The 27532-nt window shown below is 31.4% G+C and overlaps 1 protein-coding gene across 3 annotated transcripts in view; it reads right to left on the bottom strand.

The window, feature by feature from the left end:
• tmem19 (transmembrane protein 19) overlaps positions 1-27532 on the bottom strand; it is a 41252-nt gene that overhangs the window by 1440 nt on the left and 12280 nt on the right. For all 3 annotated transcript variants that reach the window (XM_035617451.2, XM_035617442.2, XM_035617434.2), the window contains exons 4-7: positions 26930-27067; positions 26642-26718; positions 26138-26315; positions 25302-25511 (exon numbers count right to left, since the gene is read on the bottom strand). In XM_035617451.2, the coding sequence (XP_035473344.1) occupies positions 25302-25511; positions 26138-26315; positions 26642-26718; positions 26930-27067 (603 nt within the window). The remainder of the gene's footprint in view (positions 1-25301; positions 25512-26137; positions 26316-26641; positions 26719-26929; positions 27068-27532) is intronic.

A 27532-nucleotide genomic window follows, 5' to 3' on the forward strand; every position in this document is an offset into this window, starting at 1 on the left:
TTTATCACTTGTCAAGCCATACTATAATTTGACTTTTTATGCCATACTATACTATGACTTTTTATCACTTTTTACGCCATACTATAATTTGACTTTTTATGCCATACTACACTACGGCTTTTGTATGCCTTGCTATACTATGACTTTTTATCACTTTTCAAGCCATACTATAATTTGACTTTTTATGCCATACTACACTATGGCTTTTGTATGCCTTGCTATACTATGACTTTTTATCACTTTTCAAGCCATACTATAATTTGACTTTTTACGCCATACTATAGTATGACTTTGTATGACTTATTATGCCATACTACACTATGGCTTTTGTATGCCTTGCTATACTATGACTTTTTATCACTTTTCAAGCCATACTATAATTTGACTTTTTACGCCATACTACACTATGGCTTTTGTATGCCTTGCTATACTATGTCTTTTTATCACTTTTCAAGCCATACTATACTATGACTTTTTATCACTTTTTACGCCATACTATAGTATGACTTTTTATGACTTATTATGCCATACGACACTATGGCTTTTGTATGCCTTGCTATACTATGTCTTTTTATCACTTTTCAAGCCATACTATAATTTGACTTTTTACGCCATACTATACTATGACTTTTTATCACTTTTTACGCCATGCTATACTATCCCTTTTATGCCATACCATGACTTTTTATCCCTCTTTACGCCATGCTATACTATGACTTTTTATCCCTCTTTACGCCATGCTATACTATCACTTTTTTACGCTATAGTATTCTATGACTTTTTATCCCTTTTTACGCCATGCGTTACTATCCCTTTTTATTACTTTTTACGCCTTACTATTAATTTTTATCACTTTTTTACGCCATACTATACTATGACTTTTTATCACTTTTTACGCCATACTATAATTTGACTTTTTACGCCATACTATACTATGACTTTTTATCACTTTTTACGCCATACTATAGTATGACTTTTTATGCCATACTACACTATGGCTTTTGTATGCCTTGCTATACTATGACTTTTTATCACTTTTCAAACCATACTATAATTTGACTTTTTACGCCATACTATACGATGACTTTTTATCACTTTTCAAGCCATACTATAATTTGACTTTTTACGCCATACTATACTATGACTTTTTACGCCATACTACACTATGGCTTTTGTATGCCTTGCTATACTATGACTTTTTATCACTTTTCAAGCCATACTATAATTTGACTTTTTACGCCATACTATGACTTTTTATCACTTGTCAAGCCATACTATAATTTGACTTTTTATGCCATACTATACTATGACTTTTTATCACTTTTTACGCCATACTATAATTTGACTTTTTATGCCATACTACACTATGGCTTTTGTATGCCTTGCTATACTATGTCTTTTTATCACTTTTCAAGCCATACTATACTATGACTTTTTATCACTTTTTACGCCATACTATAGTATGACTTTTTATGACTTATTATGCCATACGACACTATGGCTTTTGTATGCCTTGCTATACTATGACTTTTTATCACTTTTCAAGCCATACTATAATTTGACTTTTTACGCCATACTATACTATGACTTTTTATCACTTTTTACGCCATGCTATACTATCCCTTTTTATGCCATACCATGACTTTTTATCCCTCTTTACGCCATGCTATACTATGACTTTTTATCCCTCTTTACGCCATGCTATACTATCACTTTTTTACGCTATAGTATTCTATGACTTTTTATCCCTTTTTACGCCATGCGTTACTATCCCTTTTTATTACTTTTTACGCCATACTATACTATGACTTTTTATCACTTTTTACGCCATACTATAATTTGATTTTTTACGCCATACTATACTATGACTTTTTATCACTTTTTACGCCATACTACACTATGGCTTTTGTATGCCTTGCTATACTATGACTTTTTATCACTTTTCAAGCCATACTATAATTTGACTTTTTACGCCATACTATGACTTTTTATCACTTTTCAAGCCATACTATAATTTGACTTTTTACGCCATACTATGACTTTTTATCACTTTTTACGCCATACTATAGTATGACTTTTTATGACTTATTATGCCATACGACACTATGGCTTTTGTATGCCTTGCTATACTATGACTTTTTATCACTTGTCAAGCCATACTATAATTTGACTTTTTATGCCATACTATACTATGACTTTTATCACTTTTTACGCCATACTATAATTTGACTTTTTATGCCGTACTACACTATGGCTTTTGTATGCCTTGCTATACTTTGACTTTTTATCACTTTTCAAGCCATACTATAATTTGACTTTTTATGCCATACTACACTATGGCTTTTGTATGCCTTGCTATACTATGACTTTTTATCACTTTTCAAGCCATACTATAATTTGACTTTTTACGCCATACTATACTATGACTTTTTATCACTTTTTACGCCATACTATAGTATGACTTTGTATGACTTATTATGCCATACTACACTATGGCTTTTGTATGCCTTGCTATACTATGACTTTTTATCACTTTTCAAGCCATACTATAATTTGACTTTTTACGCCATACTATACTATGACTTTTTATCACTTTTTATGCCATACTATAATTTGACTTTTTATGCCATACTACACTATGGCTTTTGTATGCCTTCCTATACGATGACTTTTTATCACTTTTTAAGCCATACTATAATATGACCTATTACGCCATACTATACTATGACTTTTTACGTAGTATAGTATGGCTTAAAGTGATACAAAGTCATAGTATATTAAGGCATACAAAATTGATGAAAAGTCATAGTATCACATGGAGTAAAAAGGGATAAAAAGTCATAGTATGGTATGCCATAAAAAAGTGATCAAAAGTCATAGTATGGTATGATATAAAAGTGATAAAAATTAATAGTAAGGTGTAAAAAGTGATAAAAAGGGAAAGTATAGCATGGCATAAAGAGGGATAAAAAGTCATGGTATGGCGTAAAGAGGGATAGTTTAGCAAGGCATAAAAGTCATAGTATGGCGTAAAAAGGGATAGTACAGCATGGCGTAAAAAGTCAAATTATAGTATGGCTTGAAAAGTGATAAAAAGTCATAGTATAGCAAGGCATACAAAAGCCATAGTGTAGTATGGCATAATAAGTCATACAAAGTCATACTATAGTATGGCGTAAAAAGTGATTAAAAATCATAGTATAGTATGGCGTAAAAAGTCAAATTATAGTATGGCTTGAAAAGTGATAAAAAGTCATAGTATAGCAAGGCATACAAAAGCCATAGTGTAGTATGGCATAATAAGTCATAAAAAGTCATACTATAGTATGGCTTGAAAAGTGATAAAAAGTCATAGTATAGCAAGGCATACAAAAGCCATAGTGTAGTATGGCATAAAAAGTCAAATTATAGTATGGCGTAAAAAGTGATATAAAGTCATAGTATAGTATGGCGTAAAAAGTCAAATTATAGTATGGCTTGAAAAGTGATAAAAAGTCATAGTATAGCAAGGCATACAAAAGCCATAGTGTAGTATGGCATAAAAAGTCAAATTATAGTATTGCGTAAAAAGTGATAAAAAGTCATAGTATAGTATGGCATAAAAAGTCAAATTATAGTATGGCTTGAAAAGTGATAAAAAGACATCGTATAGTATGGCATAATAAGTCATAAAAAGTCATAGAATAGCAAGGCATACAAAAGCCATAGTGTAGTATGGCATAATAAGTCATAAAAAGTCATAGTATAGTATGGCTTGAAAAGTGATAAAAAGGCATAGTATAGCAAGGCATACAAAAGTCATAGTATAGTATGGCATAATAAGTCATAAGAAGTCATAGTATAGTATGGCTTGAAAAGTGATAAAAAGTCATAGTATAGCAAGGCATACAAAAGTCATAGTATAGTATGGCATAATAAGTCATAAGAAGTCATAGTATAGTATGGCTTGAAAAGTGATTAAAAAGTCATAGTGTAGTATGGCGTAAAAAGTCAAATTATAGTATGGCTTGAAAAGTGATAAAAAGTCAAGGTGTAGCAAGGCATACAAAAGCCATAGTGTAGTATGGCATAAAAAGTCAAATTATAGTATGGCGTAAAAAGTGATAAAAAGTCATAGTATAGTATGGCATAATAAGTCATAAGAAGTCATAGTATAGTATGGCTTGAAAAGTGATTAAAAAGTCATAGTATAGTATGGCGTAAAAAGTCAAATTATAGTATGGCGTAAAAAGTGATAAAAAGTCATAGTATAGTATGGCATAAAAAGTCAAATTATAGTATGGCTTGAAAAGTGATAAAAAGGCATAGTATAGCAAGGCATACAAAAGTCATAGTATAGTATGGCATAATAAGTCATAAGAAGTCATAGTATAGTATGGCTTGAAAAGTGATAAAAAGTCATAGTATAGCAAGGCATACAAAAGTCATAGTATAGTATGGCATAATAAGTCATAAGAAGTCATAGTATAGTATGGCTTGAAAAGTGATTAAAAAGTCATAGTATAGTATGGCGTAAAAAGTCAAATTATAGTATGGCTTGAAAAGTGATAAAAAGTCATAGTGTAGCAAGGCATACAAAAGCCATAGTGTAGTATGGCATAAAAAGTCAAATTATAGTATGGCGTAAAAAGTGATAAAAAGTCATAGTATAGTATGGCATAAAAAGTCAAATTATAGTATGGCTTGAAAAGTGATAAAAAGTCATAGTATTGTATGGATGAAAAAGTCAAATTATAGTATGGCTTGAAAAGTGATAAAAAGTCATAGTATAGCAAGGCATACAAAAGCCATAGTGTAGTATGGCATAAAAAGTCAAATTATAGTATGGCGTAAAAAGTGATAAAAAGTCATAGTATAGTATGGCGTAAAAAGTCAAATTATAGTATGGCTTGAAAAGTGATAAAAAGTCATAGTATAGCAGGGCATACAAAAGCCATAGTGTAATATGGCATAAAAAGTCAAATTATAGTACGGCGTGAAAAGTGATAAAAAGTCATAGTATAGCAAGGCATACAAAAGCCATAGTGTAGTATGGCATAAAAAGTCATACTATAGTATGGCGTAAAAAGTGATAAAAAGTCATAGTATAGTATGGCATAAAAAGTCAAATTATAGTATGGCTTGAAAAGTGATAAAAAGTCATAGTATAGCAAGGCATACAAAAGCCATAGTGTAGTATGGCATAAAGAGTCAAATTATAGTATGGCGTAAAAAGTGATAAAAAGTCATAGTATTGTATGGCATAAAAAGTCAAATTATAGTATGGCTTGAAAAGTGATAAAAAGTCATAGTATAGCAAGGCATACAAAAGCCATAGTGTAGTATGGCATAAAAAGTCATAAAAAGTCATACTATAGTATGGCGTAAAAAGTGATAAAAAGTCATAGTATAGTATGGCATAAAAAGTCAAATTATAGTATGGCTTGAAAAGTGATAAAAAGTCATAGTATAGCAGGGCATACAAAAGCCATAGTGTAGTATGGCATAATAAGTCATAAAAAGTCATACTATAGTATGGCGTAAAAAGTGTTAAAAAGTCATAGTATAGTATGGCTTGAAAAGTGATAAAAAGACATAGTATAGCAAGGCATACAAAAGCCATAGTGTAGTATGGCATAAAAAGTCAAATTATAGTATGGCGTAAAAAGTGATAAAAAGTCATAGTATAGTATGGCATAAAAAGTCAAATTATAGTATGGCTTGAAAAGTGATAAAAAAGTCATAGTATAGCAAGACATACAAAAGTCATAGTATAGTATGGCATAATAAGTCATAAGAAGTCATAGTATAGTATGGCTTGAAAAGTGATAAAAAGTCATAGTATAGTATGGCATAAAAAGTCAAATTATAGTATGGCGTGAAAAGTGATAAAAAGTCATAGTATTGTATGGCGTAAAAAGTCAAATTATAGTATGGCTTGAAAAGTGATAAAAAGTCATAGTATAGCAAGGCATACAAAAGCCATAGTGTAATATGGCATAAAAAGTCAAATTATAGTACGGCGTGAAAAGTGATAAAAAGTCATAGTATAGCAAGGCATACAAAAGCCATAGTGTAGTATGGCATAAAAAGTCAAATTATAGTATGGCGTAAAAAGTGATAAAAAGTCATAGTATTGTATGGATGAAAAAGTCAAATTATAGTATGGCTTGAAAAGTGATGAAAAAGTCATAGTATAGCAAGGCATACAAAACCCATAGTGTAGTATGGCATAAAAAGTCAAATTATAGTATGGCGTAAAAAGTGATAAAAAGTCATAGTATAGCAAGGCATACAAAAGCCATAGTGTAGTATGGCATAAAAAGTCAAATCATAGTATGGCGTAAAAAGTGATAAAAAGTCATAGTATAGTATGGCATAAAAAGTCAAATTATAGTATGGCTTGAAAAGTGATAAAAAAAGTCATAGTATAGCAAGGCATACAAAAGCCATAGTGTAGTATGGCATAAAGAGTCAAATTATAGTATGGCGTAAAAAGTGATAAAAAGTCATAGTATTGTATGGCATAAAAAGTCAAATTATAGTATGGCTTGAAAAGTGATAAAAAGTCATAGTATAGCAAGGCATACAAAAGCCATAGTGTAGTATGGCATAAAAAGTCATAAAAAGTCATACTATAGTATGGCGTAAAAAGTGATAAAAAGTCATAGTATAGAATGGCATAAAAAGTCAAATTATAGTATGGCTTGAAAAGTGATAAAAAGTCATAGTATAGCAGGGCATACAAAAGCCATAGTGTAGTATGGCATAATAAGTCATAAAAAGTCATACTATAGTATGGCGTAAAAAGTGTTAAAAAGTCATAGTATAGTATGGCTTGAAAAGTGATAAAAAGACATAGTATAGCAAGGCATACAAAAGCCATAGTGTAGTATGGCATAAAAAGTCAAATTATAGTATGGCGTAAAAAGTGATAAAAAGTCATAGTATAGTATGGCATAAAAAGTCAAATTATAGTATGGCTTGAAAAGTGATAAAAAAGTCATAGTATAGCAAGGCATACAAAAGTCATAGTATAGTATGGCATAATAAGTCATAAGAAGTCATAGTATAGTATGGCTTGAAAAGTGATAAAAAGTCATAGTATAGTATGGCATAAAAAGTCAAATTATAGTATGGCGTGAAAAGTGATAAAAAGTCATAGTATAGCAAGGCATACAAAAGCCATAGTGTAATATGGCATAAAAAGTCAAATTATAGTACGGCGTGAAAAGTGATAAAAAGTCATAGTATAGCAAGGCATACAAAAGCCATAGTGTAGTATGGCATAAAAAGTCAAATTATAGTATGGCGTAAAAAGTGATAAAAAGTCATAGTATTGTATGGATGAAAAAGTCAAATTATAGTATGGCTTGAAAAGTGATAAAAAAGTCATAGTATAGCAAGGCATACAAAACCCATAGTGTAGTATGGCATAAAAAGTCAAATTATAGTATGGCGTAAAAAGTGATAAAAAGTCATAGTATAGCAAGGCATACAAAAGCCATAGTGTAGTATGGCATAAAAAGTCAAATCATAGTATGGCGTAAAAAGTGATAAAAAGTCATAGTATAGTATGGCATAAAAAGTCAAATTATAGTATGGCTTGAAAAGTGATAAAAAAAAGTCATAGTATAGCAAGGCATACAAAACCCATAGTGTAGTATGGCATAATAAGTCATAAAAAGTTATACTATAGTATGGCGTAAAAAGTGATAAAAAGTCATAGTATAGTATGGCATAAAAAGTCAAATTATAGTATGGCTTGAAAAGTAATAAAAAGTCATAGTATAGCAAGGCATACAAAAGCCATAGTGTAGTATGGCATAAAAAGTCAAATTATAGTATGGCGTAAAAAGTGATAAAAAGTCATAGTATTGTATGGATGAAAAAGTCAAATTATAGTATGGCTTGAAAAGTGATAAAAAGTCATAGTATAGCAAGGCATACAAAAGCCATAGTGTAGTATGGCATAAAAAGTCAAATTATAGTATGGCTTGAAAAGTGATAAAAAGTCATAGTATAGCAAGGCATAAAAAAGCCATAGTGTAATATGGCATAAAAAGTCAAATTATAGTACGGCGTGAAAAGTGATAAAAAGTCATAGTATAGCAAGGCATACAAAAGCCATAGTGTAGTATGGCATAAAAAGTCAAATTATAGTATGGCTTGAAAAGTGATAAAAAAGTCATAGTATAGCAAGGCATACAAAAGCCATAGTGTAGTATGGCATAAAAAGTCAAATTATAGTATGGCGTAAAAAGTGATAAAAAGTCATAGTATAGCAAGGCATACAAAAGCCATAGTGTAGTATGGCATAAAAAGTCAAATTATAGTATGGCGTAAAAAGTGATAAAAAGTCATAGTATAGTATGGCATAAAAAGTCAAATTATAGTATGGCTTGAAAAGTGATAAAAAAGTCATAGTATAGCAAGGCATACAAAACCCATAGTGTAGTATGGCATAATAAGTCATAAAAAGTTATACTATAGTATGGCATAAAAAGTGATAAAAAGTCATAGTATAGTATGGCATAAAAAGTCAAATTATAGTATGGCTTGAAAAGTGATAAAAAAGTCATAGTATAGCAGGGCATACAAAAGCCATAGTGTAGTATGGCATAAAGAGTCAAATTATAGTATGGCGTAAAAAGTGATAAAAAGTCATAGTATTGTATGGCATAAAAAGTCAAATTATAGTATGGCTTGAAAAGTGATAAAAAGTCATAGTATAGCAAGGCATACAAAAGCCATAGTGTAGTATGGCATAAAAAGTCATACTATAGTATGGCGTAAAAAGTGATAAAAAGTCATAGTATAGTATGGCATAAAAAGTCAAATTATAGTATGGCTTGAAAAGTAATAAAAAGTCATAGTATAGCAAGGCATAAAAAAGCCATAGTGTAATATGGCATAAAAAGTCAAATTATAGTACGGCGTGAAAAGTGATAAAAAGTCATAGTATAGCAAGGCATACAAAAGCCATAGTGTAGTATGGCATAAAAAGTCAAATTATAGTATGGCGTAAAAAGTGATAAAAAGTCATAGTATTGTATGGATGAAAAAGTCAAATTATAGTATGGCTTGAAAAGTGATAAAAAAGTCATAGTATAGCAAGGCATACAAAAGCCATAGTGTAGTATGGCATAAAAAGTCAAATTATAGTATGGCGTAAAAAGTGATAAAAAGTCATAGTATAGCAAGGCATACAAAAGCCATAGTGTAGTATGGCATAAAAAGTCAAATTATAGTATGGCGTAAAAAGTGATAAAAAGTCATAGTATAGTATGGCATAAAAAGTCAAATTATAGTATGGCTTGAAAAGTGATAAAAAAGTCATAGTATAGCAAGGCATACAAAACCCATAGTGTAGTATGGCATAATAAGTCATAAAAAGTTATACAATAGTATGGCATAAAAAGTGATAAAAAGTCATAGTATAGTATGGCATAAAAAGTCAAATTATAGTATGGCTTGAAAAGTGATAAAAAAGTCATAGTATAGCAGGGCATACAAAAGCCATAGTGTAGTATGGCATAAAGAGTCAAATTATAGTATGGCGTAAAAAGTGATAAAAAGTCATAGTATTGTATGGCATAAAAAGTCAAATTATAGTATGGCTTGAAAAGTGATAAAAAGTCATAGTATAGCAAGGCATACAAAAGCCATAGTGTAGTATGGCATAAAAAGTCATAAAAAGTCATACTATAGTATGGCGTAAAAAGTGATAAAAAGTCATAGTATAGTATGGCATAAAAAGTCAAATTATAGTATGGCTTGAAAAGTGATAAAAAGTCATAGTATAGCAGGGCATACAAAAGCCATAGTGTAGTATGGCATAATAAGTCATAAAAAGTCATACTATAGTATGGCGTAAAAAGTGTTAAAAAGTCATAGTATAGTATGGCTTGAAAAGTGATAAAAAGACATAGTATAGCAAGGCATACAAAAGCCATAGTGTAGTATGGCATAAAAAGTCAAATTATAGTATGGCGTAAAAAGTGATAAAAAGTCATAGTATAGTATGGCATAAAAAGTCAAATTATAGTATGGCTTGAAAAGTGATAAAAAAGTCATAGTATAGCAAGGCATACAAAAGTCATAGTATAGTATGGCATAATAAGTCATAAGAAGTCATAGTATAGTATGGCTTGAAAAGTGATAAAAAGTCATAGTATAGTATGGCATAAAAAGTCAAATTATAGTATGGCGTGAAAAGTGATAAAAAGTCATAGTATAGCAAGGCATACAAAAGCCATAGTGTAATATGGCATAAAAAGTCAAATTATAGTACGGCGTGAAAAGTGATAAAAAGTCATAGTATAGCAAGGCATACAAAAGCCATAGTGTAGTATGGCATAAAAAGTCAAATTATAGTATGGCGTAAAAAGTGATAAAAAGTCATAGTATTGTATGGATGAAAAAGTCAAATTATAGTATGGCTTGAAAAGTGATAAAAAAGTCATAGTATAGCAAGGCATACAAAACCCATAGTGTAGTATGGCATAAAAAGTCAAATTATAGTATGGCGTAAAAAGTGATAAAAAGTCATAGTATAGCAAGGCATACAAAAGCCATAGTGTAGTATGGCATAAAAAGTCAAATCATAGTATGGCGTAAAAAGTGATAAAAAGTCATAGTATAGTATGGCATAAAAAGTCAAATTATAGTATGGCTTGAAAAGTGATAAAAAAAAGTCATAGTATAGCAAGGCATACAAAACCCATAGTGTAGTATGGCATAAAAAGTCAAATTATAGTATGGCGTAAAAAGTGATAAAAAGTCATAGTATTGTATGGATGAAAAAGTCAAATTATAGTATGGCTTGAAAAGTGATAAAAAGTCATAGTATAGCAAGGCATACAAAAGCCATAGTGTAGTATGGCATAAAAAGTCAAATTATAGTATGGCTTGAAAAGTGATAAAAAGTCATAGTATAGCAAGGCATAAAAAAGCCATAGTGTAATATGGCATAAAAAGTCAAATTATAGTACGGCGTGAAAAGTGATAAAAAGTCATAGTATAGCAAGGCATACAAAAGCCATAGTGTAGTATGGCATAAAAAGTCAAATTATAGTATGGCGTAAAAAGTGATAAAAAGTCATAGTATTGTATGGATGAAAAAGTCAAATTATAGTATGGCTTGAAAAGTGATAAAAAAGTCATAGTATAGCAAGGCATACAAAAGCCATAGTGTAGTATGGCATAAAAAGTCAAATTATAGTATGGCGTAAAAAGTGATAAAAAGTCATAGTATAGCAAGGCATACAAAAGCCATAGTGTAGTATGGCATAAAAAGTCAAATTATAGTATGGCGTAAAAAGTGATAAAAAGTCATAGTATAGTATGGCATAAAAAGTCAAATTATAGTATGGCTTGAAAAGTGATAAAAAAGTCATAGTATAGCAAGGCATACAAAACCCATAGTGTAGTATGGCATAATAAGTCATAAAAAGTTATACTATAGTATGGCATAAAAAGTGATAAAAAGTCATAGTATAGTATGGCATAAAAAGTCAAATTATAGTATGGCTTGAAAAGTGATAAAAAAGTCATAGTATAGCAAGGCATACAAAAGCCATAGTGTAGTATGGCATAAAAAGTCAAATTATAGTATGGCGTAAAATGTGATAAAAAGTCATAGTATAGTATGGCGTAAAAAGTCAAATTATAGTATGGCTTGAAAAGTGATAAAAAGTCATAGTATAGCAAGGCATACAAAAGCCATAGTGTAGTATGGCATAAAAAGTCAAATTATAGTATGGCGTAAAGAGCGATAAAAAGTCAAATTATAGTATGGCTTGAAAAGTGATAAAAAAGTCATAGTATAGCAAGGCATACAAAAGCCATAGTGTAGTATGGCATAAAAAGTCAAATTATAGTATGGCGTAAAAAGTGATAAAAAGTCATAGTAAAGCAAGGCATACAAAAGCCATAGTGTAGTATGGCATAAAAAGTCAAATTATAGTATGGCGTAAAACGTGATAAAAAGTCATAGTATAGTATGGCATAAAAAGTCAAATTATAGTATGGCTTGAAAAGTGATAAAAAAGTCATAGTATAGCAAGGCATACAAAACCCATAGTGTAGTATGGCATAATAAGTCATAAAAAGTTATACTATAGTATGGCGTAAAAAGTGATAAAAAGTCATAGTATAGTATGGCATAAAAAGTCAAATTATAGTATGGCTTGAAAAGTGATAAAATGTCATAGTATAGCAAGGCATACAAAAGCCATAGTGTAGTATGGCATAAAAAGTCAAATTATAGTATGGCGTAAAAAGTGATAAAAAGTCATAGTATTGTATGGATGAAAAAGTCAAATTATAGTATGGCTTGAAAAGTGATAAAAAGTCATAGTATAGCAAGGCATACAAAAGCCATAGTGTAGTATGGCATAAAAAGTCAAATTATAGTATGGCGTAAAAAGTGATAAAAAGTCATAGTATAGTATGGCGTAAAAAGTCAAATTATAGTATGGCTTGAAAAGTGATAAAAAGTCATAGTATAGCAAGGCATACAAAAGCCATAGTGTAGTATGGCATAAAAAGTCATAAAAAGTCATACTATAGTATGGCGTAAAAAGTGATAAAAAGTCATAGTATAGTATGGCTTGAAAAGTGATAAAAAGACATAGTATAGCAAGGCATACAAAAGCCATAGTGTAGTATGGCATAAAAAGTCAAATTATAGTATGGCGTAAAAAGTGATAAAAAGTCATAGTATTGTATGGCGTAAAAAGTCAAATTATAGTATGGCTTGAAAAGTGATAAAAAGTCATAGTATAGCAGGGCATACAAAAGCCATAGTGTAGTATGGCATAATAAGTCATAAAAAGTCATACTATAGTATGGCGTAAAAAGTGATAAAAAGTCATAGTATAGTATGGCTTGAAAAGTGATAAAAAGACATAGTATAGCAAGGCATACAAAAGCCATAGTGTAGTATGGCATAAAAAGTCAAATTATAGTATGGCGTAAAAAGTGATAAAAAGTCATAGTATAGCAAGGCATACAAAAGCCATAGTGTAGTATGGCATAAAAAATCAAATTATAGTACGGCGTAAAAAGTGATAAAAAGTCATAGTATAGTATGGCATAAAAAGTCAAATTATAGTATGGCTTGAAAAGTGATAAAAAGTCATAGTATAGCAAGGCATACAAAAGCCATAGTGTAGTATGGCATAAAAAGTCAAATTATAGTATGGCGTAAAATGTGATAAAAAGTCATAGTATAGTATGGCGTAAAAAGTCAAATTATAGTATGGCTTGAAAAGTGATAAAAAGTCATAGTATAGCAAGGCATACAAAAGCCATAGTGTAGTATGGCATAAAAAGTCAAATTATAGTATGGCGTAAAAAGTGATAAAAAGTCATAGTATTGTATGGCGTAAAAAGTCAAATTATAGTATGGCTTGAAAAGTGATAAAAAGTCATAGTATAGCAAGGCATACAAAAGCCATAATGTAGTATGGCATAAAAAGTCAAATTATAGTATGGCGTAAAAAGTGATAAAAAGTCATAGTATAGCAAGGCATACAAAAGCCATAGTATAGTATGGCATAAAAAGTCAAATTATAGTATGGCTTGAAAAGTGATAAAAAAGTCATAGTATAGCAAGGCATACAAAACCCATAGTGTAGTATGGCATAATAAGTCATAAAAAGTTATACTATAGTATGGCGTAAAAAGTGATAAAAAGTCATAGTATAGTATGGCATAAAAAGTCAAATTATAGTATGGCTTGAAAAGTGATAAAATGTCATAGTATAGCAAGGCATACAAAAGCCATAGTGTAGTATGGCATAAAAAGTCAAATTATAGTATGGCGTAAAAAGTGATAAAAAGTCATAGTATTGTATGGATGAAAAAGTCAAATTATAGTATGGCTTGAAAAGTGATAAAAAGTCATAGTATAGCAAGGCATACAAAAGCCATAGTGTAGTATGGCATAAAAAGTCAAATTATAGTATGGCGTAAAAAGTGATAAAAAGTCATAGTATAGTATGGCGTAAAAAGTCAAATTATAGTATGGCTTGAAAAGTGATAAAAAGTCATAGTATAGCAAGGCATACAAAAGCCATAGTGTAGTATGGCATAAAAAGTCATAAAAAGTCATACTATAGTATGGCGTAAAAAGTGATAAAAAGTCATAGTATAGTATGGCATAAAAAGTCAAATTATAGTATGGCTTGAAAAGTGATAAAAAGTCATAGTATAGCAAGGCATACAAAAGCCATAGTGTAGTATGGCATAAAAAGTCAAATTATAGTATGGCGTAAAAAGTGATAAAAAGTCATAGTATTGTATGGCATAAAAAGTCAAATTATAGTATGGCTTGAAAAGTGATAAAAAAGTCATAGTATAGCAAGGCATACAAAAGCCATAGTGTTGTATGGCATAATAAGTCATAAAAAGTCATACTATAGTATGGCGTAAAAAGTGATAAAAAGTGATAGTATAGTATGGCGTAAAAAGTCAAATTATAGTATGGCTTGAAAAGTGATAAAAAGTCATAGTATAGCAGGGCATACAAAAGCCATAGTGTAGTATGGCATAATAAGTCATAAAAAGTCATACTATAGTATGGCGTAAAAAGTGATAAAAAGTCATAGTATAGTATGGCTTGAAAAGTGATGAAAGTCATAGTATAGTATGGCTTGAAAAGTGATAAAAAGACATAGTATAGCAAGGCATACAAAAGCCATAGTGTAGTATGGCATAAAAAGTCAAATTATAGTATGGCGTAAAAAGTGATAAAAAGTCATAGTATAGTATGGCATAAAAAGTGATAAAAAGTCATAGTATAGTATGGCTTGAAAAGTGATAAAAAGACATAGTATAGCAAGGCATACAAAAGCCATAGTGTAGTATGGCATAAAAAGTCAAATTATAGTATGGCATAAAAAGTGATAAAAAGTCATAGTATAGTATGGCATAAAAAGTCAAATTATAGTATGGCTTGAAAAGTGATAAAAAAGTCATAGTATAGCAAGGCATACAAAAGTCATAGTATAGTATGGCATAATAAGTCATAAGAAGTCATAGAATAGTATGGCTTGAAAAGTGATAAAAAGTCATAGTATAGCAGGGCATACAAAAGCCATAGTGTAGTATGGCATAATAAGTCATAAAAAGTCATACTATAGTATAGCGTAAAAAGTGATAAAAAGTCATAGTATAGTATGGCTTGAAAAGTGATAAAAAGACATAGTATAGCAAGGCATACAAAAGCCATGGTGTAGTATGGCATAAAAAGTCAAATTATAGTATGGCATAAAAAGTCAAATTATAGTATGGCTTGAAAAGTGATAAAAAAGTCATAGTATAGCAAGGCATACAAAAGTCATAGTATAGTATGGCATAATAAGTCATAAGAAGTCATAGTATAGTATGGCTTGAAAAGTGATAAAAAGTCATAGTATAGTATGGCATAAAAAGTCAAATTATAGTATGGCTTGAAAAGTGATAAAAAGTCATAGTATAGCAAGGCATACAAAAGCCATAGTGTAGTATGGCATAAAAAGTCAAATTATAGTATGGCGTAAAAAGTGATAAAAAGTCATAGTATTGTATGGCGTAAAAAGTCAAATTATAGTATGGCGTAAAAAGTGATAAAAAGTCATAGTATAGCAAGGCATACAAAAGCCATAGTGTAGTATGGCATAAAAAATCAAATTATAGTACGGCGTAAAAAGTGATAAAAAGTCATAGTATAGTATGGCATAAAAAGTCAAATTATAGTATGGCTTGAAAAGTGATAAAAAAGTCATAGTATAGCAAGGCATACAAAAGCCATAGTGTAGTATGGCATAAAAAGTCAAATTATAGTATGGCGTAAAAAGTGATAAAAAGTCATAGTATAGCAAGGCATACAAAAGCCATAGTGTAGTATGGCATAAAAAGTCAAATTATAGTATGGCGTAAAAAGTGATAAAAAGTCATAGTATAGTATGGCATAAAAAGTCAAATTATAGTATGGCTTGAAAAGTGATAAAAAAGTCATAGTATAGCAAGGCATACAAAACCCATAGTGTAGTATGGCATAATAAGTCATAAAAAGTTATACTATAGTATGGCATAAAAAGTGATAAAAAGTCATAGTATAGTATGGCATAAAAAGTCAAATTATAGTATGGCTTGAAAAGTGATAAAAAGTCATAGTATAGCAAGGCATACAAAAGCCATAGTGTAGTATGGCATAAAAAGTCAAATTATAGTATGGCGTAAAATGTGATAAAAAGTCATAGTATAGTATGGCGTAAAAAGTCAAATTATAGTATAGCTTGAAAAGTGATAAAAAGTCATAGTATAGCAAGGCATACAAAAGCCATAGTGTAGTATGGCATAAAAAGTCAAATTATAGTATGGCGTAAAGAGTGATAAAAAGTCAAATTATAGTATGGCTTGAAAAGTGATAAAAAAGTCATAGTATAGCAAGGCATACAAAAGCCATAGTGTAGTATGGCATAAAAAGTCAAACTATAGTATGGCGTAAAAAGTGATAAAAAGTCATAGTATAGCAAGGCATACAAAAGCCATAGTGTAGTATGGCATAAAAAGTCAAATTATAGTATGGCGTAAAACGTGATAAAAAGTCATAGTATAGTATGGCATAAAAAGTCAAATTATAGTATGGCTTGAAAAGTGATAAAAAAGTCATAGTATAGCAAGGCATACAAAACCCATAGTGTAGTATGGCATAATAAGTCATAAAAAGTTATACTATAGTATGGCGTAAAAAGTGATAAAAAGTCATAGTATAGTATGGCATAAAAAGTCAAATTATAGTATGGCTTGAAAAGTGATAAAATGTCATAGTATAGCAAGGCATACAAAAGCCATAGTGTAGTATGGCATAAAAAGTCAAATTATAGTATGGCGTAAAAAGTGATAAAAAGTCATAGTATTGTATGGATGAAAAAGTCAAATTATAGTATGGCTTGAAAAGTGATAAAAAGTCATAGTATAGCAAGGCATACAAAAGCCATAGTGTAGTATGGCATAAAAAGTCAAATTATAGTATGGCGTAAAAAGTGATAAAAAGTCATAGTATAGTATGGCGTAAAAAGTCAAATTATAGTATGGCTTGAAAAGTGATAAAAAGTCATAGTATAGCAAGGCATACAAAAGCCATAGTGTAGTATGGCATAAAAAGTCATAAAAAGTCATACTATAGTATGGCGTAAAAAGTGATAAAAAGTCATAGTATAGTATGGCTTGAAAAGTGATAAAAAGACATAGTATAGCAAGGCATACAAAAGCCATAGTGTAGTATGGCATAAAAAGTCAAATTATAGTATGGCGTAAAAAGTGATAAAAAGTCATAGTATTGTATGGCGTAAAAAGTCAAATTATAGTATGGCTTGAAAAGTGATAAAAACTCATAGTATAGCAGGGCATACAAAAGCCATAGTGTAGTATGGCATAATAAGTCATAAAAAGTCATACTATAGTATGGCGTAAAAAGTGATAAAAAGTCATAGTATAGTATGGCTTGAAAAGTGATAAAAAGACATAGTATAGCAAGGCATACAAAAGCCATAGTGTAGTATGGCATAAAAAGTCAAATTATAGTATGGCGTAAAAAGTGATAAAAAGTCATAGTATAGCAAGGCATACAAAAGCCATAGTGTAGTATGGCATAAAAATTCAAATTATAGTACGGCGTAAAAAGTGATAAAAAGTCATAGTATAGTATGGCATAAAAAGTCAAATTATAGTATGGCTTGAAAAGTGATAAAAAGTCATAGTATAGCAAGGCATACAAAAGCCATAGTGTAGTATGGCATAAAAAGTCAAATTATAGTATGGCGTAAAATGTGATAAAAAGTCATAGTATAGTATGGCGTAAAAAGTCAAATTATAGTATGGCTTGAAAAGTGATAAAAAGTCATAGTATAGCAAGGCATACAAAAGCCATAGTGTAGTATGGCATAAAAAGTCAAATTATAGTATGGCGTAAAAAGTGATAAAAAGTCATAGTATTGTATGGCGTAAAAAGTCAAATTATAGTATGGCTTGAAAAGTGATAAAAAGTCATAGTATAGCAAGGCATACAAAAGCCATAATGTAGTATGGCATAAAAAGTCAAATTATAGTATGGCGTAAAAAGTGATAAAAAGTCATAGTATAGCAAGGCATACAAAAGCCATAGTATAGTATGGCATAAAAAGTCAAATTATAGTATGGCTTGAAAAGTGATAAAAAAGTCATAGTATAGCAAGGCATACAAAACCCATAGTGTAGTATGGCATAATAAGTCATAAAAAGTTATACTATAGTATGGCGTAAAAAGTGATAAAAAGTCATAGTATAGTATGGCATAAAAAGTCAAATTATAGTATGGCTTGAAAAGTGATAAAATGTCATAGTATAGCAAGGCATACAAAAGCCATAGTGTAGTATGGCATAAAAAGTCAAATTATAGTATGGCGTAAAAAGTGATAAAAAGTCATAGTATTGTATGGATGAAAAAGTCAAATTATAGTATGGCTTGAAAAGTGATAAAAAGTCATAGTATAGCAAGGCATACAAAAGCCATAGTGTAGTATGGCATAAAAAGTCAAATTATAGTATGGCGTAAAAAGTGATAAAAAGTCATAGTATAGTATGGCGTAAAAAGTCAAATTATAGTATGGCTTGAAAAGTGATAAAAAGTCATAGTATAGCAAGGCATACAAAAGCCATAGTGTAGTATGGCATAAAAAGTCATAAAAAGTCATACTATAGTATGGCGTAAAAAGTGATAAAAAGTCATAGTATAGTATGGCATAAAAAGTCAAATTATAGTATGGCTTGAAAAGTGATAAAAAGTCATAGTATAGCAAGGCATACAAAAGCCATAGTGTAGTATGGCATAAAAAGTCAAATTATAGTATGGCGTAAAAAGTGATAAAAAGTCATAGTATTGTATGGCATAAAAAGTCAAATTATAGTATGGCTTGAAAAGTGATAAAAAAGTCATAGTATAGCAAGGCATACAAAAGCCATAGTGTTGTATGGCATAATAAGTCATAAAAAGTCATACTATAGTATGGCGTAAAAAGTGATAAAAAGTGATAGTATAGTATGGCGTAAAAAGTCAAATTATAGTATGGCTTGAAAAGTGATAAAAAGTCATAGTATAGCAGGGCATACAAAAGCCATAGTGTAGTATGGCATAATAAGTCATAAAAAGTCATACTATAGTATGGCGTAAAAAGTGATAAAAAGTCATAGTATAGTATGGCTTGAAAAGTGATGAAAGTCATAGTATAGTATGGCTTGAAAAGTGATAAAAAGACATAGTATAGCAAGGCATACAAAAGCCATAGTGTAGTATGGCATAAAAAGTCAAATTATAGTATGGCGTAAAAAGTGATAAAAAGTCATAGTATAGTATGGCATAAAAAGTGATAAAAAGTCATAGTATAGTATGGCTTGAAAAGTGATAAAAAGACATAGTATAGCAAGGCATACAAAAGCCATAGTGTAGTATGGCATAAAAAGTCAAATTATAGTATGGCATAAAAAGTGATAAAAAGTCATAGTATAGTATGGCATAAAAAGTCAAATTATAGTATGGCTTGAAAAGTGATAAAAAAGTCATAGTATAGCAAGGCATACAAAAGTCATAGTATAGTATGGCATAATAAGTCATAAGAAGTCATAGAATAGTATGGCTTGAAAAGTGATAAAAAGTCATAGTATAGCAGGGCATACAAAAGCCATAGTGTAGTATGGCATAATAAGTCATAAAAAGTCATACTATAGTATGGCGTAAAAAGTGATAAAAAGTCATAGTATAGTATGGCTTGAAAAGTGATAAAAAGACATAGTATAGCAAGGCATACAAAAGCCATGGTGTAGTATGGCATAAAAAGTCAAATTATAGTATGGCGTAAAAAGTGATAAAAAGTCATAATATAGTATGGCATAAAAAGTCAAATTATAGTATGGCTTGAAAAGTGATAAAAAAGTCATAGTATAGCAAGGCATACAAAAGTCATAGTATAGTATGGCATAATAAGTCATAAGAAGTCATAGTATAGTATGGCATAATAAGTCATAAGAAGTCATAGTATAGTATGGCTTGAAAAGTGATAAAAAGTCATAGTATAGTATGGCATAAAAAGTCAAATTATAGTATGGCTTGAAAAGTGATAAAAAGTCATAGTATAGCAAGGCATACAAAAGCCATAGTGTAGTATGGCATAAAAAGTCAAATTATAGTATGGCGTAAAAAGTGATAAAAAGTCATAGTATTGTATGGCGTAAAAAGTCAAATTATAGTATGGCGTAAAAAGTGATAAAAAGTCATAGTATAGCAAGGCATACAAAAGCCATAGTGTAGTATGGCATAAAAAATCAAATTATAGTACGGCGTAAAAAGTGATAAAAAGTCATAGTATAGTATGGCATAAAAAGTCAAATTATAGTATGGCTTGAAAAGTGATAAAAAGTCATAGTATAGCAAGGCATACAAAAGCCATAGTGTAGTATGGCATAAAAAGTCAAATTATAGTATGGCGTAAAATGTGATAAAAAGTCATAGTATAGTATGGCGTAAAAAGTCAAATTATAGTATGGCTTGAAAAGTGATAAAAAGTCATAGTATAGCAAGGCATACAAAAGCCATAGTGTAGTATGGCATAAAAAGTCAAATTATAGTATGGCGTAAAAAGTGATAAAAAGTCATAGTATTGTATGGCGTAAAAAGTCAAATTATAGTATGACTTGAAAAGTGATAAAAAGTCATAGTATAGCAAGGCATACAAAAGCCATAATGTAGTATGGCATAAAAAGTCAAATTATAGTATGGCGTAAAAAGTGATAAAAAGTCATAGTATAGCAAGGCATACAAAAGCCATAGTGTAGTATGGCATAAAAAGTCAAATTATAGTATGGCGTAAAACGTGATAAAAAGTCATAGTATAGTATGGCATAAAAAGTCAAATTATAGTATGGCTTGAAAAGTGATAAAAAAGTCATAGTATAGCAAGGCATACAAAACCCATAGTGTAGTATGGCATAATAAGTCATAAAAAGTTATACTATAGTATGGCGTAAAAAGTGATAAAAAGTCATAGTATAGTATGGCATAAAAAGTCAAATTATAGTATGGCTTGAAAAGTGATAAAATGTCATAGTATAGCAAGGCATACAAAAGCCATAGTGTAGTATGGCATAAAAAGTCAAATTATAGTATGGCGTAAAAAGTGATAAAAAGTCATAGTATTGTATGGATGAAAAAGTCAAATTATAGTATGGCTTGAAAAGTGATAAAAAGTCATAGTATAGCAAGGCATACAAAAGCCATAGTGTAGTATGGCATAAAAAGTCAAATTATAGTATGGCGTAAAAAGTGATAAAAAGTCATAGTATAGTATGGCGTAAAAAGTCAAATTATAGTATGGCTTGAAAAGTGATAAAAAGTCATAGTATAGCAAGGCATACAAAAGCCATAGTGTAGTATGGCATAAAAAGTCATAAAAAGTCATACTATAGTATGGCGTAAAAAGTGATAAAAAGTCATAGTATAGTATGGCATAAAAAGTCAAATTATAGTATGGCTTGAAAAGTGATAAAAAGTCATAGTATAGCAAGGCATACAAAAGCCATAGTGTAGTATGGCATAAAAAGTCAAATTATAGTATGGCGTAAAAAGTGATAAAAAGTCATAGTATTGTATGGCATAAAAAGTCAAATTATAGTATGGCTTGAAAAGTGATAAAAAAGTCATAGTATAGCAAGGCATACAAAAGCCATAGTGTTGTATGGCATAATAAGTCATAAAAAGTCATACTATAGTATGGCGTAAAAAGTGATAAAAAGTGATAGTATAGTATGGCGTAAAAAGTCAAATTATAGTATGGCTTGAAAAGTGATAAAAAGTCATAGTATAGCAGGGCATACAAAAGCCATAGTGTAGTATGGCATAATAAGTCATAAAAAGTCATACTATAGTATGGCGTAAAAAGTGATAAAAAGACATAGTATAGCAAGGCATACAAAAGCCATAGTGTAGTATGGCATAAAAAGTCAAATTATAGTATGGCGTAAAAAGTGATAAAAAGTCATAGTATAGTATGGCATAAAAAGTGATAAAAAGTCATAGTATAGTATGGCTTGAAAAGTGATAAAAAGACATAGTATAGCAAGGCATACAAAAGCCATAGTGTAGTATGGCATAAAAAGTCAAATTATAGTATGGCATAAAAAGTGATAAAAAGTCATAGTATAGTATGGCATAAAAAGTCAAATTATAGTATGGCTTGAAAAGTGATAAAAAAGTCATAGTATAGCAAGGCATACAAAAGTCATAGTATAGTATGGCATAATAAGTCATAAGAAGTCATAGTATAGTATGGCTTGAAAAGTGATAAAAAGTCATAGTATAGCAGGGCATACAAAAGCCATAGTGTAGTATGGCATAATAAGTCATAAAAAGTCATACTATAGTATGGCGTAAAAAGTGATAAAAAGTCATAGTATAGCAAGGCATACAAAAGCCATGGTGTAGTATGGCATAAAAAGTCAAATTATAGTATGGCGTAAAAAGTGATAAAAAATCATAGTATAGTATGGCATAAAAAGTCAAATTATAGTATGGCTTGAAAAGTGATAAAAAAGTCATAGTATAGCAAGGCATACAAAAGTCATAGTATAGTATGGCATAATAAGTCATAAGAAGTCATAGTATAGTATGGCTTGAAAAGTGATAAAAAGTCATAGTATAGTATGGCATAAAAAGTCAAATTATAGTATGGCTTGAAAAGTGATAAAAAGTCATAGTATAGCAAGGCATACAAAAGCCATAGTGTAGTATGGCATAAAAAGTCAAATTATAGTATGGCGTAAAAAGTGATAAAAAGTCATAGTATTGTATGGCGTAAAAAGTCAAATTATAGTATGGCTTGAAAAGTGATAAAAAGTCTTAGTATAGTATGGCATAAAAAGTCAAATTATAGTATGGCTTGAAAAGTGATAAAAAGTCATAGTATAGCAAGGCATACAAAAGCCATAGTGTAGTATGGCATAAAAAGTCAAATTATAGTATGGCATAAAAAGTGATAAAAAGTCATAGTATATTATGGCATAAAAAGTCAAATTATAGTATGGCGTAAAAAGTGATAAAAAGTCATAGTATAGTATGGCATAAAAAGTCAAATTATAGTATGGCTTGAAAAGTGATAAAAAAGTCATAGTATAGCAAGGCATACAAAAGCCATAGTGTTGTATGGCATAATAAGTCATAAAAAGTCATACTATAGTATGGCGTAAAAAGTGATAAAAAGTCATAGTATAGCAAGGCATACAAAAGTCATAGTATAGTATGGCATAATAAGTCATAAGAAGTCATAGTATAGTATGGCTTGAAAAGTGATAAAAAGTCATAGTATAGTATGGCGTAAAAAGTCAAATTATAGTATCGCTTGAAAAGTGATAAAAAAGTCATAGTATAGCAAGGCATAATAAGTCATAAAAAGTCATACTATAGTATGGCGTAAAAAAGTCAAATTATAGTATGGCTTGAAAAGTGATAAAAAAGTCATAGTATAGCAAGGCATAATAAGTCATAAAAAGTCATACTATAGTATGGCGTAAAAAGTGATAAAAAGTCATAGTATAGCAAGGCATACAAAACCCATAGTGTAGTATGGCATAATAAGTCATAAAAAGTCATACTATAGTATGGCGTAAAAAGTGATAAAAAGTCATAGTATAGTATGGCGTGAAAAGTCAAATTATAGTATGGCGTAAAAAGTGATAAAAAGTCATAGTATAGTATGGCGTAAAAAGTCAAATTATAGTATGGCTTGAAGAGTGATAAAAAGTCATAGTATAGCAAGGCATACAAAAGTCATAGTATAGTATGGCGTAATAAGTCATGAAAAGTCATACTATAGTATGGCTTGAAAAGTGATAAAAGTCATAGTATAGTATGGCGTAAAAAGTCAAATTATAGTATGGCTTGAAAAGTGATAAAAAGTCATAGTATAGCAAGGTATACAAAAGCCATAGTGTAGTATGTCATAATAAGTCATAAAAAGTCATACTATAGTATGGCGTAAAAAGTGATAAAAAGTCATAGTATAGTATGGCGTAAAAAGTTATAAAAAGTCATAGTATAGTATGGCGTAAAAAGTCATAGTATAGTATGCCGTAACAAGTCAAATTATAGTATGGCTTGAAAAGTGATAAAAAGTCATAGTATAGTATGGCGTAAAAAGTCATAGTATAGTATGCTATAATAAGTCATATCATAGTATGGCTTGAAAAGTGATAAAAAATCATAGTATAGTATGGCGTAAAAAGTCAAATTATAGTATGGCTTGAAAAGTGATAAAAAGTCATAGTATAGCAAGGCAAACAAAAGTCATAGTATAATATGGCGTAATAACTCATAAAAAGTCAAACTATAGTATGGCTTGAAAAGTGATAAAAAGTCATAGTATAGTATGGCGTAAAAAGTCAAATTATAGTATGGCTTGAAAAGTGATAAAAAGTCATAGTATAGTATGACGTAAAAAGTCAAATTATAGGATGGCTTGAAAAGTAATAAAAAGTCATTGTATAGCAAGGCATACAAAAGTCATAGTATAGTGTGGCGTAATAAGTCATAAAAAGTCATAGTATAGTATGGCTTGAAAAGTGTTAAAAAGTCATAGTATAGTATGGCGTAAAAAGTCAAATTATAGTATGGCTTGAAAAGTGATAAAAAGTCATAGTATAGCAAGGCATACAAAAGCCATAGTGTAGTATGGCATAATAAGTCATAAAAAGTCATACTATAGTATGGCGTGAAAAGTTTTTAAAAGTCATATTATAGTATGGCTTGAAAAGTGATGAAAGTCATAGTGTAGTATGGCGTAAAAAAGTCAAAGTACAGTAAGTCGTGAATAATGGATTAAAAGTCATAGTATAGTATGGCGTAATAAGTCATAGTATATAGTAAGGCATACAAAAATGATAAAAAGTCATAGTATGGTATGGCATCAAAAGTCATAGTATTGTATGGCTTAAAAAGTGATAAAAAGTCATGGTATAGTATGGCTTAAAAAGTGATTAAAAGTCACTTGGCATAAAAAGTCATAGTATAGTATGGCGTAAAAAAGTCAAAGTACAGTAAGTCATGAAAAATGGATAAAAAGTCATAGTATAGTATGGCTTAAAAAGTGATAAAAAGTCATAGTATGGCGTAATAAGTCATAAAAAGTCAAAGTACAGTAAGACATAAAAAAGTGATAAAAAGTCATAGTGTAGTATACTATGACTTTTTATGCTATACTATACTATGACTTTTGAAGCTCATACTTTTCGTCATCGAGTGTTGCTACCTGAGTACTGCATGTGAGCCCCGAGGAACGAGTCCAGCATCGACCCTACCAGGCCGGCCACGCCGCCATACACCATGATCGGCCACTGGGGGTTCGCCAGGTGCAGGTCGTTGACCATCAGCAGCTGCGTGGCAAAGTAAGCCACGCCCACAGCAAGTCCGCCCAGGAAGCTGGCGACCAGTCCGACCGGAGTGACTCCGCCGTTCGTTCCTGGAGACGAAAATTATTGTGTAATCAGATAAACAAATGAATGAGCCATGTTCATTTTTAGCCTATCAGCAGTTTAATAAAGTGAATTCAAATTTCTTGGAAAGATACTGTTTGCTATGAAGTCTGAGCCTAAATAAAAGAAACATACAGTTCTCCGACTCTTCATTCATCGGTTTCTCGTTAATCAAGTTAACCGTATGTAAATGCAGCCTTTCACACAGCGCTGATGCAGTGAAAGACGACCTCTGTGTGTACGTACAGTAGCCTCAGGTCAAATCATCACATCTGCTTTTTTAATAAGTCCGACGGTGAACCACAGACTTGTGATGGAAACAGAGAAACAAGAGCTTCTGTGGTGATGAACTGGGGCTTCTCCCTCAGAGCGAGCTGAACTTTGACTGGTCCTCTTCAACCACTGAATGCTTCAGAACTAGTACAGTAACAAGAAGCTGGTCACCAGCGGCAACAGCAGCCACGTATTATCAGTTTGTGGACGATCACCAGTCGAGGTGTGTCCTTGAAAAAATGAACAAGTTTGGGATTTACATCAGCTGATCAGTCGCCCCAATAAACAGATTCTGATGGAGGGGGAGTTTGGAAGCAGGGTGAACAGAAGGGGAACATACCTGCCGGGACTTCCTTCCAGGTGGTTATGAGCCGAGGCTTGGATTGGCTGAGGACGGGCCCCACCTCCGACGCCCAGGTGTCCCCGGTGCTGCAGGCGAGCGCGCCCACAAGAGAGAGACACATCCAGGAGGCCGAGTACTGTTTCCCAAAGTCGATGGGGATCTCACCTGGACCCACCTGCAACAACGGCCAACATTTTAAAAGAGTTACGGTCATGAACCACGAGGAAATGAATACAGCTTTATCGAGACCATGCTTGATTATGCTGCATTCACACTAAACGCGAAACAATTTTTTTCCCATTAACTTGAATTGATGTCGAGAGATAATTGGCTTTGGGCGAAATCCCGTAATGTTAATATTTACAGTAAAAGCGAAAGCCGCGAACTTTGTGTTTTCGAGTTATTCACGTTAAATAATTTGCGTCGATTGAGACAATAATTTGTGTCTCTGCGTGGACTTCCTATGTGATCTCATCGCACGAAAATTCGCTTTGCATTTACCTCGATCATATAAAGCAGCGCAAGCTCGGCGGGAACTCCTCCGTTACAGAAGACCTGGACCCAGTTCCTCTGGCCCCCTGACACACACACACACACACACACACACACACACACACACACACACACACACACACACACACACACACACACACACACACACACACACACACACACACACACACACACACACACACACACACACACACACACACACACACACACACACACACACACACACGTTAGTTCATTTAAATGAAAACAAAATAGAACACCTTCACGTCTCTTTACCCTCTTTGTACTCGGCATCTATCTTCTTCTTCTGCGCTCCTCCCCAGCGGGTCAGTTTGGACGAGGTGATGAAGAAGGCCAGCAGAGAGCAGAAGAAGCTGTAGTTGGCCATCGTCAACAAGAATCCCACCAGGAGAGCTGACGTCAGGGGGAGACATTTCATTTCATCAGAGGATTTATGAAAACAACCTCGCAGTCTGCGATGCTGCTGTGAAGCACAAGTCTGCTGTTTTGTTTTGGAGCTCGAAGGCACAGAGATGGTCGGAGATATCAGGCTTTTTAATTATCACACACACACACACACACACACACACACACACACACACACACACACACACACACACACACACACACACACACACACACACACACACACACACACACACACACACACACACACACACACACACACACACACACACTTTAATTTATTCTTCTGACCTTTACTGAAATTATTTTTTGGCTGTTTTAGATATATCGATCAGAACTAGGCCAAAGTGACGTCAGTCTTCATCAATGGCGTTCTGTGTTCTGTGTTTTGGTTAGGTGGCTTTGTTTTTGTTTTTAGCTTTTGACACAATTTGGAATTGCAAAACACAACGG

The sequence above is a fragment of the Scophthalmus maximus genome, chromosome 12, assembly GCF_022379125.1.
Source record: "Scophthalmus maximus strain ysfricsl-2021 chromosome 12, ASM2237912v1, whole genome shotgun sequence".
Classification (NCBI taxonomy): domain Eukaryota; kingdom Metazoa; phylum Chordata; class Actinopteri; order Pleuronectiformes; family Scophthalmidae; genus Scophthalmus; species Scophthalmus maximus.